The 15,928-nt window shown below is 37.2% G+C and overlaps 2 protein-coding genes across 2 annotated transcripts in view; both read left to right on the top strand.

The window, feature by feature from the left end:
• The window catches only part of LOC129442830 (uncharacterized), a 52,794-nt gene extending 47,210 nt beyond the window's left edge, over nucleotides 1–5,584 (top strand). The window contains exon 3 of the mRNA XM_073854995.1: nucleotides 3,459–5,584. Coding sequence (XP_073711096.1) covers nucleotides 3,459–4,745 — 1,287 coding nt within the window. The 3' untranslated portion in view covers nucleotides 4,746–5,584. The remainder of the gene's footprint in view (nucleotides 1–3,458) is intronic.
• A 156-nt stretch (nucleotides 5,585–5,740) lies between these two features.
• LOC129442831 (uncharacterized) lies at nucleotides 5,741–10,810 on the top strand. The gene is made up of 3 exons (XM_055203121.2): nucleotides 5,741–6,508; nucleotides 7,651–7,673; nucleotides 8,989–10,810. Exons 1-3 carry the CDS (start codon nucleotides 6,218–6,220, stop codon nucleotides 10,439–10,441), a joined length of 1,767 nt encoding a protein of 588 aa, XP_055059096.2. The 5' UTR covers nucleotides 5,741–6,217; the 3' UTR covers nucleotides 10,442–10,810.
• The last annotated feature ends 5,118 nt before the right edge of the window (nucleotides 10,811–15,928 follow it).

Genomic DNA, 15,928 nt, shown 5'->3' with positions numbered 1-15,928 from the left:
GGGTTTCTGCAGGTTTCACCAAGTCTAATTTAAGATTTTTACCCTTTGCTGATATTACAAGTAGGGATGCACGATAACTGCTTATTTTTAATATTATTGGTTATCGGTCTGATAGCAAAATTAGGCCGATAAATGAAATTATGGATTATTTTGGTTTGTTGAACCACTTCACTTGCTCATTGCTGGCCATGTGAAGTTTTGATTGGTGCTTTCTGTGACATAGCACGAAGATGACACGTGTTGCGGGCTTAAGAAGAGTATGCTAGTCTAGCGCAAAGACAAGATGTCCGCGGTCTGGGAATTTTTCATTGTGAAAATAATATGAATATTTATCGGCCTATATATATATATATCGGTTATCGGCCCCCAAATATAAAGAGTGATCGGTATTGGCCAAAATGTCCATATCGATGCATCCCTAATTACAATATAAGAAGAAAAAATAGCCTTTTAATTAACTAAAATCACAACATTTTAAAATATTTTAACAAATCTAGGGGTTTTACTAACAATTATTTTGGTAAATGATGATGAAAATAGACCTAAGTGGTCAAAAGCATTTATAAAGACCAGGTGTTTATTATTGTCTCATCATTGTTTTATTATAAAACAATATTTAGAATGACTATAGAGTTAACAACTTATTACAAGCTTTGTTTAAAGGGACCATGGCACAAGACTTTAAGATGTCAAATAAATCTTTGGTGTCCCCAGAGCACATATGTGAAGTTTTATTTCAAAATACCCAACAGATGATTTATTACAACATGTTAAAATTGCCACTTTGTAGGTCTGAGCAAAATTGTGCCGTTTTGGATGTGTCCTTTAAAATGCAAATGAGCTGATGAAATTCAAACACTGATCACAATGATGGTGGTTTGTTGCAGTTAAAACTCAATTGTGCTTATCTCTGCACTAAATGGCAGTGTTGTGGTTGGATAGTGCAGATTAAGGGGCAGTTTTATTATAATAAGAGCTCCTTATGACATCATTGCTTGTAGAGAATGGTTTAAAAAAAACTAAGTTACTGGGTTGATCTTTTTCACATTTTCTAGGTTGATAGAGGCACTGGGGACCCAATCATAGCACTTAAACATGGAAAAAGTCAGATTTTCACACCATGGCCCCTTTAATTCCATTTTAATTTGAAACGGTTACAATTAATCAGCAAATTATTACCTTTGTGCAAACGGGATATGCTTCTCTTTATTAAAAAAACATTTTATTTATTTTATGTATTTTGGTAAATGTAGTTTTATTTTTTTGTACAATCGAGAAGGAAACTAGAAGTAAGAGATATAGAGTGTAGTGACCTATTATCAGTACCACACTCCGGGGCAGAGGGGGCGGTAATGCACCTATAAGCTGGATGGCAACCACCATTAAAAGAGAAGAATAAGACAGGCTTCGCTAGCCTAGCACATAGATATGTATAAAGGCTAGATGGCTCAAGGCGGAGTCCCTAACGGCATCACCTGACGGCCATCTTACGACAGGGCGCTCGCTCACTCATAGCATTGAGTTTAATGGTGCAGGTACTTTTAAATGACCATAACTTGCTCAATTTTCTACCGATTTTCAAACGGTTTGGGTTTTTACAAACGTTATTAACGTGGCTATAATTCTGGATGCTTTAACATGTTTCATGAATTTATTTTTTATTTTTAGTATAGGTATGCTGTGTCATAGGTACATCTTTGACGTTTATAACAAACCAAACCGTTTGAAAATCGGTAAAAAATTAAGCAAGTTATGGTCATTTAAAAGTACCTGCATCATTACAACTCAATGCTATGAGTGAGAGAGCGCCCTGTCGTAAGATGGCCGCCAAAATGCGGACGTTGCACTCCATTGACCAGCAGCGCGGACGAGCCATCTAGCCTTTATACATATCTATGGCCTAGCAGTAGTCTCAGCCTCAGACGTCACGCCCACAAAGGTCTGGCTACGCGAGACTAGCCTAGCAGTAAAGCCAACCAAATGCTGATCAGATGTCTGATGGAGCAGAAACTTAAAGCTGCTGATGTTTCACATGGGGTGGCGCTCTTTGTTAGGGCTCACACTTTTCTCCATTTGCGGACATGTAAAACAATTACAATCTTCTTGGCGGTGTTGGGCAGGCAACATTTTAAGACCTTTTATACGCAGATTTAAGACATTTTAATGCTAATTAAGGCCTTATTTTCATACTACAGAATCTAAGAGGTTTAAGATTTTTTAAGGATCCGCGGACACCCTGTAAGTTTAGCCACTGGTCAGACCACTAATCAAACACACTGAAAAAACGAACTTTTTGGTGTAGTAATATTTATTAGATTAACTCTCATAATTTCTACATAATAATATTAACATTTATTGAGAACTAGACTTTCCTAAGTAAAATGATGATAAATAGACAATTAATTAATGTAAAAAATGAACTGTGTGGGAATACTAAGTCTTATATTAGATATTTTCTTGTATTATTTAACTGTTTTATAGTCACTGCACATAGTCCTAAAATAATTAAGTACATTTTAATCATTAAACTAAAAAATCTAAGTAAAATTTACTAACATTTATTTGCACATGTTGTAAGGAATACCCACAATTCTTTGCGCCTGAATATTTTTATTTTTTAAGCTTTATCAAAGAATAAGAACTGATAAGAACTTTAACTACTTAAATATTTGTTAGCAAAATGTCATAAAGGTTTAAGCTCTTATATTATTGATGTTGTTTTGTTGTAAATAATAATTTTGTGAAGTCACCGTTCAGGTGATCAGTGTTTCTTTACATGAACCCTGTTCAGAACATTGTATTGTAATTCTTTCCACAGTGCTGATAATGCATGTCAGAAACACAGTTTGTGTGCGTTTCTGTTCCTAATCAAGTTTATTTAATGACTGACTTGTTGTCAGTCATGAATTTTGTGTTATAATGCCATTTATAACACTAAAAATAACTAGGTCCATAGGAATATGTTAAAGAAAATAACAAACAGAAAATACGATTTATGTAATATTATTAGGACAGCAATGCTTCAATTTTCAAAAAAAACCTAATAGACTTTACCTAAACGATTAAAATAAAAACTTCTAAAAAAAATAATTAAGTAACATTTAATTATTTATTTAACATATGTTTTATCATGCAATTTTAAGTAAATTTTATTTGATTTTAGTAGGTAAGTTTTACTTATAAAAAAGCAGTAAATTTTCCTTAAAAAAGTTTGTGCAAATTGTTACGAGGATTTTTTAAAGTAAATTTTACAAGTTGTTTTTTTTAGTGCAGATACCGGAAGTTAAGTTCCGTCCAGACACGAAAATGCACGGGCGTTCGATAAAACCGTCTATAGATGTCTATTGGGACTGCCATTTAATAAAAATCATGGACATCAGTACACTTCTTAAGACCAATGACATTGGAGCCAATCACTTTTTCTCTAATTTAGCGCATATGTTTGTTTCTTTTGTCAGAGCGCCGTCAGTCAAATCCATTCCACTAGAGGAATGATGCTGGGGGAAAATGAATCTGAAGAGGAACGTCCTGCTACACCCACAACTACTTTTAAGTTATTGAGGTCCAATCTGTGCCCAAAATGTGGCAAGAGCTTCAAAAGAAAATCTGACCTCAGAGCCCACGAGAAGGTGCACATCTTAGCAAAGCCGCACCAGTGCCTCACTTGTGAAAAGAGTTATGGTCGTAAAGCTGAGCTCACATTACACATGCGTCTGCACACAGGTGAGAATCTGTTTAACTGCCCTCACTGTGAGAAAAAGTTCACCAAAGAGAGGTGTTTGAAGTCTCACTTAAGGAGCCACACAGGGGAAAAGCCGTTCTCTTGTTCTCAATGTGGCAAAAGTTTTTCTCAAAAAAGTGCCCTAAAAAATCACCTGCGGCTGCATGCAGGTAATCTGCCTCATCAGTGTGATCATTGTGGGAAGCTTTTTAACAGTGCGGGTGCCATGAGGATCCACAAGTTGTCCCACACCGGTGAGAAGCGTTTTTCATGTCCACACTGTGACAAAAAGTTTATAACAAAGGAAGAGCTGAAGACTCACCTGTATAGCCATTCTGGGATCAAACCTTTCAGCTGTTCAGTGTGTGGGAAGAGTTTCGTAACGAAGCAGTTACTTAACACTCATCAGGTCGTTCACAAGGACGACCGTCCCTTTCACTGCACACAGTGCGAGAAAAGCTTTAAAAGGATGACCCATCTAACAACACACCTAAAGACCCACAGCTCTGACACCCCTTACAAGTGCACCTACTGCAGCAAATCCTTCAAACTTCCCTTCAACCTAAAACTGCACGAGCGTATTCACACTGGAGAGAAGCCTTACAGCTGTGAGCAGTGTGGCAAAAGCTTTCGTTTATCAGCTGATTGCACCAAACACCAGGCTGTACATTCAGAGGAAAAACGGTACAAGTGCTCAATGTGTGATAAGAAGTTTAGCTATAGAAGTTCACTGAAGGTCCACCAAGTCATTCACTCTGAGGACAAACCTTACCAATGTGAGAAGTGTGGAAAGAGCTTTAACCAAAAATCCTTCAAATGTCATCAAGCTGTTCATGCAGCGATTAAAGTCTACAAATGCTCGGAGTGTGGAAAATGTCTGAGCTCGGCAAGTTACTTGAAGAAGCACATGGAGGAACACTTTGAAAAGAAAATGTATCACTGTGGTGAGTGTGAGAAGAGTTTCAGATCAGTGGCATACCTGAGGAAGCACCAGAAGATGGTACACATTGATGAGAAGCTGTAAATAATTCCAAAGGGATACTGGTGGGCTGCAACATTCAGGAGAGAAGGAGCATATTTGCTCCCATTGCGGGAAGGTATAGATGTAGGATCGGTTGGCATGAGACGATTCACTTTTTGATTCACTCACAATTCTTAAGAGAGACCTCAATGATACTCAGTTTGGTAAAGAATTTATTAAGAGCCACCATCTGAAACATCAAAAAATAAATGGTGAGATGGAGATAATATTTAGCATTATGTTTGTTTATTGTTTTTCTATAAAAACATGTCAGATTTTTCCTTCTTTGTAAGCCGTGCAGGCATTGGTTACACTTAAGTGAAATGTAGTTACTATATAATAAGTAGTATAGTATTATATAGTATAATAAGTAGTTTTAAAAATTCATGCAATTAGATCTGTATACAAATTTTAATGGAAAAATATATTTTTTATTTACACAACACTTGTACCATGCTTATGAGTCAAGACCTAAGAGAATGGCTAAAATATTACTGCAAGAGAGAGTTAACAATAATAACAGACAAAATTGTAGTCAATGTATGCTTTATTTATTTTTGCTTTTTATTTTTCTATGCATTTTTTGTATATTCAAATAAAACTCACATTACATAAAATGTTTGTTAGAATTAAGAGGTTTTTCCCCCACAGCTCACATTATACATTTATTATTTTTCAATTAAAGGGACACTTCACCCATTTGCATTAAGCTTTGTATAGTTAGAACCCCAGTCATGTTTTTGAATGGTCGTGCATCATTTCCTCAGTTGCCAGCGAGACAGGAGAAATACAGATTTCAGTGTTGCACTTCCTTCTTTCAATGATGTAAAAATCATCATTTTGCATAGTTGAAAGCAGGAAGTCCAATATCTTTGTTGAGGGGGTGAGACTACAAACACTCGGTCAAATAGGCACCAAATTTGAAATCTATGTAATATTTTGACTACAAATATGACACACTTTCAATAAAGCTTAATGTTTCCACCGGTGAAATGCTCCTTTAACCCTGTATATTCCTCATTATGTTATCCTCATATTACTTATGAAGCAATGGTAACTTTTATGTCTTAGCTTGCAAATAATGCTAAGATCGCTTTATTAATCGGTGCCCTTGAGAAAATCAAGACACCACTTTGGACATTAAATCTCATATTTAGAAGGGGAGTTACAGTAAAAGCAAATACTGTACAAACCTCTTCATATGTCCTCTTTTCTCCTTATAAAATGTAATCTTGCGCAATAAACTTTTACTGTGATATGGCATATTGTTATCTGTCTCTCTTCATGGTCCCTGATATCAGATCTCTGCTGCTCAGTCTGGGTCTTGAGATTATACCTGTCTAAGTGGGCTGTAGAATAGGGGGTGTGGTTAATGTTGGGGTTGGGAAATTTTCCTTATTTTCAAAAGTTGACAAGTACAGGTAGGAGGGCTTAAGGAAGTCTGCTAAACTAGTGGATGCTTAAACGCAGTCTGAATGGGATGTGACAACATGGCTAACATCTCACACTCGCCTGTGGACTGTTTCCTTTGCTCTTCTTCTTTAAAAGACTTGGTTGTTTTAAGATGCTGTCACAGTTTGTGTAAAAGCTGCTTACAGAGCTACTGGGAGTTCAACAAGACTCTGGATTGTCCGGTTTGTTTAAAGGAGACTCACTGTTCTGTGCTCATGCAGGATCTGAGTGTTTCCTGCTTTGCCACAGTGCGTAAATTCTCTCAGGACAGCAACGCAAAACCAAACCATGCTAGGAAAGCAGAAACTGTGATGGTAAGTGTCACTATACATCACGCTACAGACGCAAAGTCAGGGTTTTATGGGGTCAAAAATATTTTCTTTTCAAATTTGTTTGTATATTTCTATTGCATTTGAAATGCACGTACAATAGAGTCTTTGATAAACGGGACTCGAGAGAGGAAGTAGTTTTTTTTACTTCTGCTAAGTTATGTGGTGTAAAATGAAAAATTTATGATCTTTAAAAAATTAGGTGCCAGGAAACAATAGGATGTTGTTTTTGCTGTCTATAAATACTTGAGACCAGAATGAGAGCTCTTGATACAGTAATAATCAATAATAAAAATGTAATAAATGATCATTGCTCCCAAGATCTTGTAAAATTCTGCCAATGTTTACATTTCAGTCTAAAAGACATTATTATTAAAAAATAGACCCCTGGAATATGTATTTTTTAAAGAAAATTCTAATGTGTAGGAAAAAATAAAATGATGGCTGGAGCACAAATTTAGTGTAACAATTTTTACACTTTTTTAATTGCATTTCTAGAGGGAAATCAGTATTGTAGTTTTCAAATATGGGATTAGTTATAACTAAGGCACTCTCTGTTTATATATTTTAAATCCTGTTGTTTGTTTAGGAAACATGTTATGTTCACATTTCTCTAATAAACAATAAAAGGTGGACGCCAACCTCCGAAATGAGCTATAAAAAGTTTAAGATTGAGTTATAAAAAACATGGCAAACATAAAAATTAGCAGATAAACGTATGCTTTCCATCATCCATTGCGCTGCTGTATGTGTCTGCAACCCGAGAGCGATGCAGGGAAAAAATGTCTCCAATATTTTAAAATTTTTCTGCAGTTTAAAGTTCAACCTCTAGAAGCCAATGTTACATACAGCTCCTTTAACAATAAAAAAAATAGCAAAGGTTTGGTAGCATATTTGCTCTGATAGAAATAGTCACTCCATATTAACATAAATAGATGACTGAAGTCAGTGGTGAAGAAACTATGTGTGCAGCATCAACAACAGAAGATGACATTACTGTGGTCCAGATGGTAATGGAGAAGATCAAATATAAATCAGTGGAAAACAATATAATAATAAAAATAACATCCAGCTTACTTCCTATAAAGCATCTACATTCTTAACATGTTTGTTTTATTTGTTTTCAGAGGAAGCAGTCAAGTGAAACCAGGTAAGTGATATTTTTCTTTTAACAAATATGTCCGGGATCAAACATCTCTACTTACATAAACACTCTGAAATATAAAAATAGTTTTTAAAATTTAAAGGATGGTTCCTCACACCCCATATTTATATCTAATCCATTATTCTGTATCCTGTTTTGTTACATAGTGCATTGTTATACTCGTAGACTTATGAAGCAATGGTAACTTTTGATTGATGAGCTTGCAAGTTAAGAGGAAGTTGTGACACTTTCTTTGTTAATGTAGAAGCCTGGTGCATGCAGGTCAACCAGGTCACAGATAGTTTTACTGAACTTCCCTGTTCCAATCACCACTTCCTCGTTTGAATCGAAAAAAACACTATGAATGATTATTTATTTATCAGTATCCAGACTTGCTTACTCAGGTGTCGATCATGTGATTGTTCCAGACATTTCTGTCTAGCAGGCGTTTTCTTTCTGTACCTTATATAATGTGAACTTTCTCCCATAAACTTTGGTCTATGATTTGAACAGCATTCAGTATGGAGTAAAAACAGTATCAAAAATGCACACAAAAGTACACACACGTGCAGGTTGTTCACAAATGCACAAATCCACACAAAAAATTCACACATTGAAATCCACAAATGCACGCAGGAGATTTATGTGCAATATATCGTCTTCCTCAAGAGGGCGCGTACAGGCCTTATATAGTTTTTCTTTTAAACAGATGCATTACAATAAAGTATAAGTGACTTATAATACTAATATCCGCTTCGCGTCGGGTCCTGATCACACTGTCGGGGCTTATTTCCCGATAACTACCGGCTGCCTCTACATTATCCCTTACTTGTAATGCATCTGTTTAAAAGAAAAAACGATATAAGTCCGTATGCGCCCTCTTGAGGAAGACAATATATTACACATAAATCTATGTGCATTTGGGAATTTCAGTGTGTGAAATGTTTGTGTGTTCATTTGTGCATTTCAGTGTGAATCTTCTGTGCGCATTCGTGAATTTTCATGTGTGCGTGTGGATCTCCCGCACACATGTGTGCATTACTGTTCGTGCATCTGGATTTATTGTGTGCATTGGTGAACTACGGTGCACATGTGTGTGCATTTGTGGGAGGTTTTGATACTGTTTTCACTCCATAATTCAGTGTTTGTGTATTTCATAGCCTCTGATAAGTATCAAAACTCTCTTCTGCTCAGCTTAGACCTCTCCAAGATACCCCAGACTACGAAACATATTCCTAGACCTGATTAGAATTACATTTTAACAAATGCTAATTTTACTTATGTGCTTATTTTAAGCTGTCAATGTGATGTGTGCTTCTAGGGATGAGGAGGAAGATACAGATGTGATGCTACATGACGCTTCAACAAGTGAATCTGAAGAGGAACCTCATCCACCACCCACAGCTACATCTAAATCATTGAGGTCCATCCTGTGTCCAAAATGCGGCAAGAGATTCGAAAAAAAATCTGACCTGAGAGCCCACAAAAAAGTGCACGTCTTAAGAAAGCCGCACCAGTGCTCCACCTGTGGAAAGAGTTATGCTCGTAAAGCTGAGCTCACTTTACACGTACGTCTGCACACAGGTGAGAAGCTGTTTAACTGCCCGCACTGTGAGAAAAAGTTCACCAGAGAAAAATGTTTGAAGTCCCACTTAAGGAGCCACACAGGGGAAAAGCCGTTCTCTTGTTCTCAATGTGGGAAAAGTTTTTCTCAAAAAAGTGCCCTAAAAAATCACCTGCGGCTGCATGCTGGTAATCTGCCTCATCAGTGTGATCATTGCGGGAAGCTTTTCAACACTGCAGCTGCTATGAGGATGCACATGTTGACCCACACCAGAGAGAGAGCTTTTCCATGTCCACATTGTGACAAAAAGTTTATCCGAAAGGATGAGCTCAACACTCACCTGTATAGCCATTCTGGGATCAAACCATTCAGCTGTTCAGTGTGTGGGAAGAGTTTCCTAACGAAGCAGGTACTTAACATTCATCAAGTCATTCACAAGGACGACCGTCCCTTTCACTGCACACAGTGCGAGAAAAGCTTCAAAAGGATGAGCCATCTGACATCACACATAAAGACCCACAGCTCTGACACCCCTTACAAGTGCACCTACTGCAGCAAATCCTTCAAACTTCCCTTCTACCTAAAACTGCACGAGCGTATTCACAGTGAAGAGAAGCCTTACAGATGTGAGAAGTGTGGAAAAAGCTTTCGTTCATCAGGAGATCGCACCAAACACCAGGCTGTACATTCAGAGGAAAAACGGTACAAGTGCTCAATCTGTGATATGAGGTTTCGCTTCAACAGTTCGCTGAGGGACCACAAAGCCAATCACTCTGAGGACAAACCTTACCAATGTGAGAAGTGTGGAAAGAGCTTTAAAAGACTCAATATCTTAAAAAACCACAAGTTGATCCACACTGATGAAAGACATTTTAAGTGCTCTCAATGTGATTTGGCCTTCAAGACTTCAAATTCGCTAAGGTTGCACAAAATGATTCACTCCAAGACCCTGCTACACTGCAGCATCTGTGACAAAACCTTCACTCGCCAAAAATCCTTCAAAATTCATCAAGACATTCATGCAGGGATTCAAGTCTACAAATGCTCTGATTGTGGAAAATGCCTGAGCTCGGAAAGTTGCTTGAAAAAGCACATGGAGCAACACTTCGAAAAGAAAATGTATCACTGTGGTGAGTGTGAGAAGAGTTTCAGATCAGTGGCCTACCTGAGGAAGCACCAGAAGATGGCGCACATTGATGAGAAGCTGTAAATAATACCAAAGGGATACTGGTTACTCACCAGCTGCAACATTCAGGAGAGAAGGAGCATACTTGCTCCCATTGCAGGCATTGGTTACGTGAAATGTAGTTACTATATAATACTGTATAATAGGTAGTTTTATGTATGCATGCAATTAGATTTGTATAAAAAAAAGTTAATGTGAGAAATATATTTTTAATTCACACAACACCTGTACAAAGCGAGTCAAGACCCAGAAGAATTGCTAAAATTTTACTGCAAGAGGGAATTAACAATAATAACAGATAAAATTGTAGTCAATGTATGCTTTATTTCTTTTCAACTTTTTTATTTTTCAAATGCAATTTTTGTATTTTCAAATAAAACCCACATTCCATAATATGTTTGTTAGAATTAAGAGTTTGTTTCCCCACACACCACATTTATACATTTTATGTTTTTCATATAACCCTGCATAATCCTCATTATGTTCTCCTCATATTTCTTTGCTACTGAAAAATCCAACAAAGACCAGCATAAGCTGGTAGCTGGTTTAAGGTGGCAGTAGTTGGTCTTAGCTGGTCCTCCCAGCCTGGCAAAGCTGCTCAAGCTAAGCTAAGTCCAGCAAGAACAGTTTAAAAAATGACCAAAACACAGCTAGACCAGTGGCCGGTTGCATAAAACTTAAAGGAATAGTCTACTCATTTTCAATATGAAACTATGTTATTACCTTAACTAAGAAGAGTTGATACATCCCTCTATCATCTTAGTGTGTGCACGTAAGCGCTGGGGCGCGCTGCGACACTTCGATAGCATTTAGCTTGGCCCCGTTCATTCGATGCTACCACTCAGAGATAAAGTTAGAAGTGACCAAACACATCAATGTTTTTCCTATATAAGACGAGTAGTTATACGAGCAAGTTTGGTGGTACAAAATAAAACGTAGCGCTTTTCTAAGCGGATTTAAAAGAGGAACTATATTGTATGGCGTAATAGCACTTTTGGGAGTACTTCGACTCGCCTGAAAAGTCCGCTCCCCTTCTCCCTCTCATAATGGGAGAGGGAGGGTGTTACTGCGCCGAGTCGAAGTACTCGAAGTACACAGCAGACACAATAGGTGCAGTGTACTGTACTTTCTTTCAGCGTCCGCCTTGCGCACGCACATATGTCCGCACAGCTTTAAAAGTATATTTACAGGACATTCACAAATTCAGGAAACTGAGGAAAAACAGCAGATCCACCACTGCAGTATAGTGTATGCGTATGTGCGCTCCCACAGCAACGTGACACTCTTGACATCCATTTATCAGCGTGTATAACTCGTATAACACACGCGTGATCACTGAACTAAGTTTTCTTTCTTGTTTAAGTGAACATAAACAGCTGGATGTTACAGAGTATATTGAAACTTAAAGCAGTCTGTCTTGGGTCTTAAAGTGACAGTAGCCTGCTGCTTTCTGTGTCAAAAATGTGTTGATTTCATAACAAATATATATTTACATTTGATACAGATGCCTGAACATTAAAAAAAAATTTAGTATTTGTATTTGTCATGTTCTGAATAAAAAGTAGTTTAAAACCATTATTAACTGTATGGTTTTTACAACTTTCATTCAGGAGCAAAAATCTGCCTTTAAATTTGACAGGAATAAAGACTTGTCATTTATCATGATAATTATTATCCAATCGACTGATATGGAAAACATTTTTTCGATAATTTTTTGGGCCATATCGCCCAGCCCTATGTGCAAGTAATAAAAAAATGATTATTGGTTCATTACATTACGATATGTAATGCACTGACATTGAAAACTTCATACCATGGCATGTTCCCTGTACACCGTGATATCACATGTTTTGTTGTTTGCACCATAGTACTTCATTGTGTGTAACTGGAACCTGTTGTACACAAACGTGGACAATTACACTTTATGTTCAAAGAAAAATATTTGGTTATTATATTCATTGCTTATTCCTAACCCCAAATAGCTTGGAGAAATCTAAAATGCAAGCCTAAGGTCGGGTTTTAGGAGGTTAATTTGTGTTCTGTGTATAGGTAACATCTGCTGCATTTGTTCAGCCAGATACTATGAATCTAAATTACATTTGTAATCAAATATTGACCTCATGGATATCAGTGTGAAAGATTGTTTCTGATGAAAACTAAATTTATCTTTACAGTGTTCACAGCAATATTTCTGCTAAAAATGATGTGAGCAAAAGTGAGGAGGCCCCAGCAAGCACGTCTTCAGGATCATCCAGCACCAGCCGTGACAAGGTCCAATCTAAACAAAAGAAAACAGTCCAAGACGAACCTCTGGAGATGTACCTCTTATCAAAAGATGCTAAAGGGAAAAAATTGAAAGCGAAGCACAGAAGAGACTCGAGAAGCACAGAAGAGTGCTCTGCCAGTTTTGGGTCACACTTATAGATGTTTATTATATACCATTTTATTTAGTTATTTTTTTAATGTTTATACATTCAAGAAATACAGTTGAACATGTACATTTCATAGATATGTTTATTTGCACTACAGTTCACTTAGACTTCTATCATTGTGACTTATTTGCTCTACAGCTCTGCCAGTTCTTGTTCACACAAATTAATGTTTATTATATACCATTTTACTTATGTATTTTAAGTGTTTATACATTTGAAAATGTCCAATTTCTATATGTTGATTTGCATACCGTTCAGTTGCACTACAGTCATTGTGACTTTTCTGGAGTGGACCAACATTTCTGATTCCTGTTTTATTTGATTTTACTGTCATGTCTCTGATTGTTATTGCAAACTGCAGTTCATTCACAAAATAAATGTTTGATTAAAAAACCTAATTGTAGATAACGTGACATTTTGGCACTATGCATATATTTGTACATTGGTATTGTTGACCTCTTATTGTAATAACTACATACCTAATTATTGCATTATTATATTTATAGGCAACACTTACCAATTTGCAGGAATATTAACATTTTTGGGCACAACAAAAATGGTTGTTCCTTGTTCTACCCACCCACCCTCTATAAAACGAGTATATTGGTTAAAATGAGAACTTAAATCTTTAGCCAAATCACAAAATACAATACATTTGGCAGGAAATTTGAGAAAATTGTTAAAGCTCCACTGTGTACTAGTTAATTCTTAGCAAAAACCCATGTTTTCTATAAAAGTATGTGCTCATTCATGTGTAATTACTTCCACCCCACTAATCAAAGTATTCTCGTAAGTGTAGAATCTGCTATTTAAAATACATACCGCCGTATCGCTCTCTGGCTGAATCCATGTTGTGCCTCCATCTTTGAAGTACATTCGCCGACGAGGGACATTCCTGAAATTCAAGCTCCGCCTTTCGCACTTTCAGACTACACTCACGCTGGTTGCACGAGGTTGCATGTGTAGGCGGTATACGTCATCAAGACAGTCTTATTTCAGAATATTAACAATTATAAAGCTGACAATTATTCTTAGTTAATTGTAAATTGATGTAATATGCTTATGACTTGCGAATGTAATGCTCAGTTAATTTAAATAAACCAGGCTTGATGACGTATGCAGCCTGCGACCTGCGTAGACTGAATCCTTCGGCCGCACGCCGTGATAAACCTGCGATCTAATGCTTTGATTTGAAAGCCTGTTGAAGACATATTCTCGAGGACATTAAAACAAGTCGCCAAGGAAGCGAAACGGGGATTTTAAACAACAACGCGACAGGAAAAACATCAAGACCAAAGTCAATATTGGAGTTAGTTTTCCAAGATGGGGCTCAATGGACACTGAAGCTGCTAAGTTACTTTATATCTTCACCACAGGTAATTCAGCATATTCGTTTACATCTATACAGTCTATGTTGTAAACTTGAAGTTTTATAGTTCCTTGGCTAACTATAGCATGGTTATGCAGTTAGTGTAAACACGCATGTGGTTTTGTGTGCTTGAACACCCACACGCCGTCTCTCCGCCCATTTATGTAATCTGAGGTAAGTTACTGAGATAAATGTTTTTCATATTTTCTGACCTCTAGCACAAACACACGGTGACAGCGCTATTTTTAGCCTTTCATTGATAAAAGCGTCTGATCTGCGCGTCTTTCGTTTCATTTTACAAGCGTGTGAAAGTTGTGCAATCTTATTTCACCAATGTCAGAGAAAGCTCTTACATATAAACGGACATGTAACATTTACTTAAAACATAAGCATTGGACTCTGACATATTAGTTTCGCGTCCATGTGATTACTCCAGCTCATAATTAAATGACAGGAGAGGGACTCGTCCACAGACCATCTCCTCAGTAATCTGGAGAGAAGCGGTCGAAATAAAGAGACGGATTTAAACACCAAGTGTAAACGTAATGTGTCTCTCTCGTCCACTTGTGATCTGATCGATGAAAACCCATCTAAATACCAAGTATAACAGCCCCTGTGATATTTTTCCTCGCGTGGATGAAAAAGGAGTGTCAAAGCTATGTTTATGGTTGCTTTTTGTATGTGATTTTAAGCGGACATATCATGACAATTAGACTTTTTACATGTTTAACATAAATCTGTGTGCTTTGACGGATCACACGATTGCAAATTGTTCATTTTTTTCATTGCTTTTGCTTTAGCTACTGGAAGCCATGTTAACCTTGGCATGACAGGGCCACCGTACTAGTTAAAACGCGTTCCGAATGGTGGGGGCTAGAACGTAATAATCAGTTGGTTGTCATATAGAATTTTACCGCTAGATGGGAGTAGATCCTACACAGTGGGGCTTTAACAGAGAAAGTGCTTGTAAAAGATTTGTTAAAAGTACACACATCGGATCACCCATTACCTTATATTTTGTGAAAGAGATTTAATTCTGATATAACGTGTTCTATCAAAAAAAGTTAATTTTATGTGGAGATGCTGATATATTAACTGATGATAAAAGAATCGAATCAAATAGATTTCATTTAAAAATGTATTCAAGTTCACGTACACTTGTTTGTACAAAGATTATATATATATATCCAAGAGCCATGTTTGTTTGTTTGCCCGTTAACCAAAAATCGTATATGAATGGTTATTGACTACACGCGAGTGTAAATACCGTCTCTCTTCTTCTGTGTGACAAGTGAGTGTCAGAACAGACGCATAACGTCTCGCAGCGCCACCCTGTGTACCAGCATATATCTGTTTTGTATTAGGTGCCATCTAATGTCCAGGGAGTGAATTTGCACCTCACTTGGCTCAGCGCCAGTAAAAATCGTTTGGGTGTGAAAGCAGAAAAACGCCACGAAAAACGTTGACGATAAACGCGCACGAAAAACGTCCCGGTGTGTAAAGACCTTTAGTCAGAATCATTCTTAAGACACAGTCTTAACGTCACGGCTATGTTTATGCAACCGGCCACAGCTTGTTCCACCAGCAATACCAGCTAAAACCAAGCTGGGAGACCAGCTAAAACCAGCCAACCAGCTTATGCTGGTATTAGCTGGATTTTTCAGTAGGGTTATGAAGCCATGGTAACTTTCATTGGTCTTAGCTTGCAAA

Source organism: Misgurnus anguillicaudatus, chromosome 2 (genome assembly GCF_027580225.2).
Source record: "Misgurnus anguillicaudatus chromosome 2, ASM2758022v2, whole genome shotgun sequence".
Lineage (NCBI taxonomy): Eukaryota > Metazoa > Chordata > Actinopteri > Cypriniformes > Cobitidae > Misgurnus > Misgurnus anguillicaudatus.
This window is presented reverse-complemented; position numbering and strand designations above follow the sequence as displayed.

Excerpts from the sequence above, each read along its gene's own strand:
- LOC129442831 (XM_055203121.2), top strand. The coding sequence starts at position 6,218 with ATGGGATGTGACAACATGGCTAACATCTCACACTCGCCTGTGGACTGT. Across the intron at positions 6,509-7,650 it reads GGAAAGCAGAAACTGTGATG|AGGAAGCAGTCAAGTGAAAC; the intron begins GTAAGTGTCACT and ends ATTTGTTTTCAG. Across the intron at positions 7,674-8,988 it reads AAGCAGTCAAGTGAAACCAG|GGATGAGGAGGAAGATACAG; the intron begins GTAAGTGATATT and ends GTGTGCTTCTAG.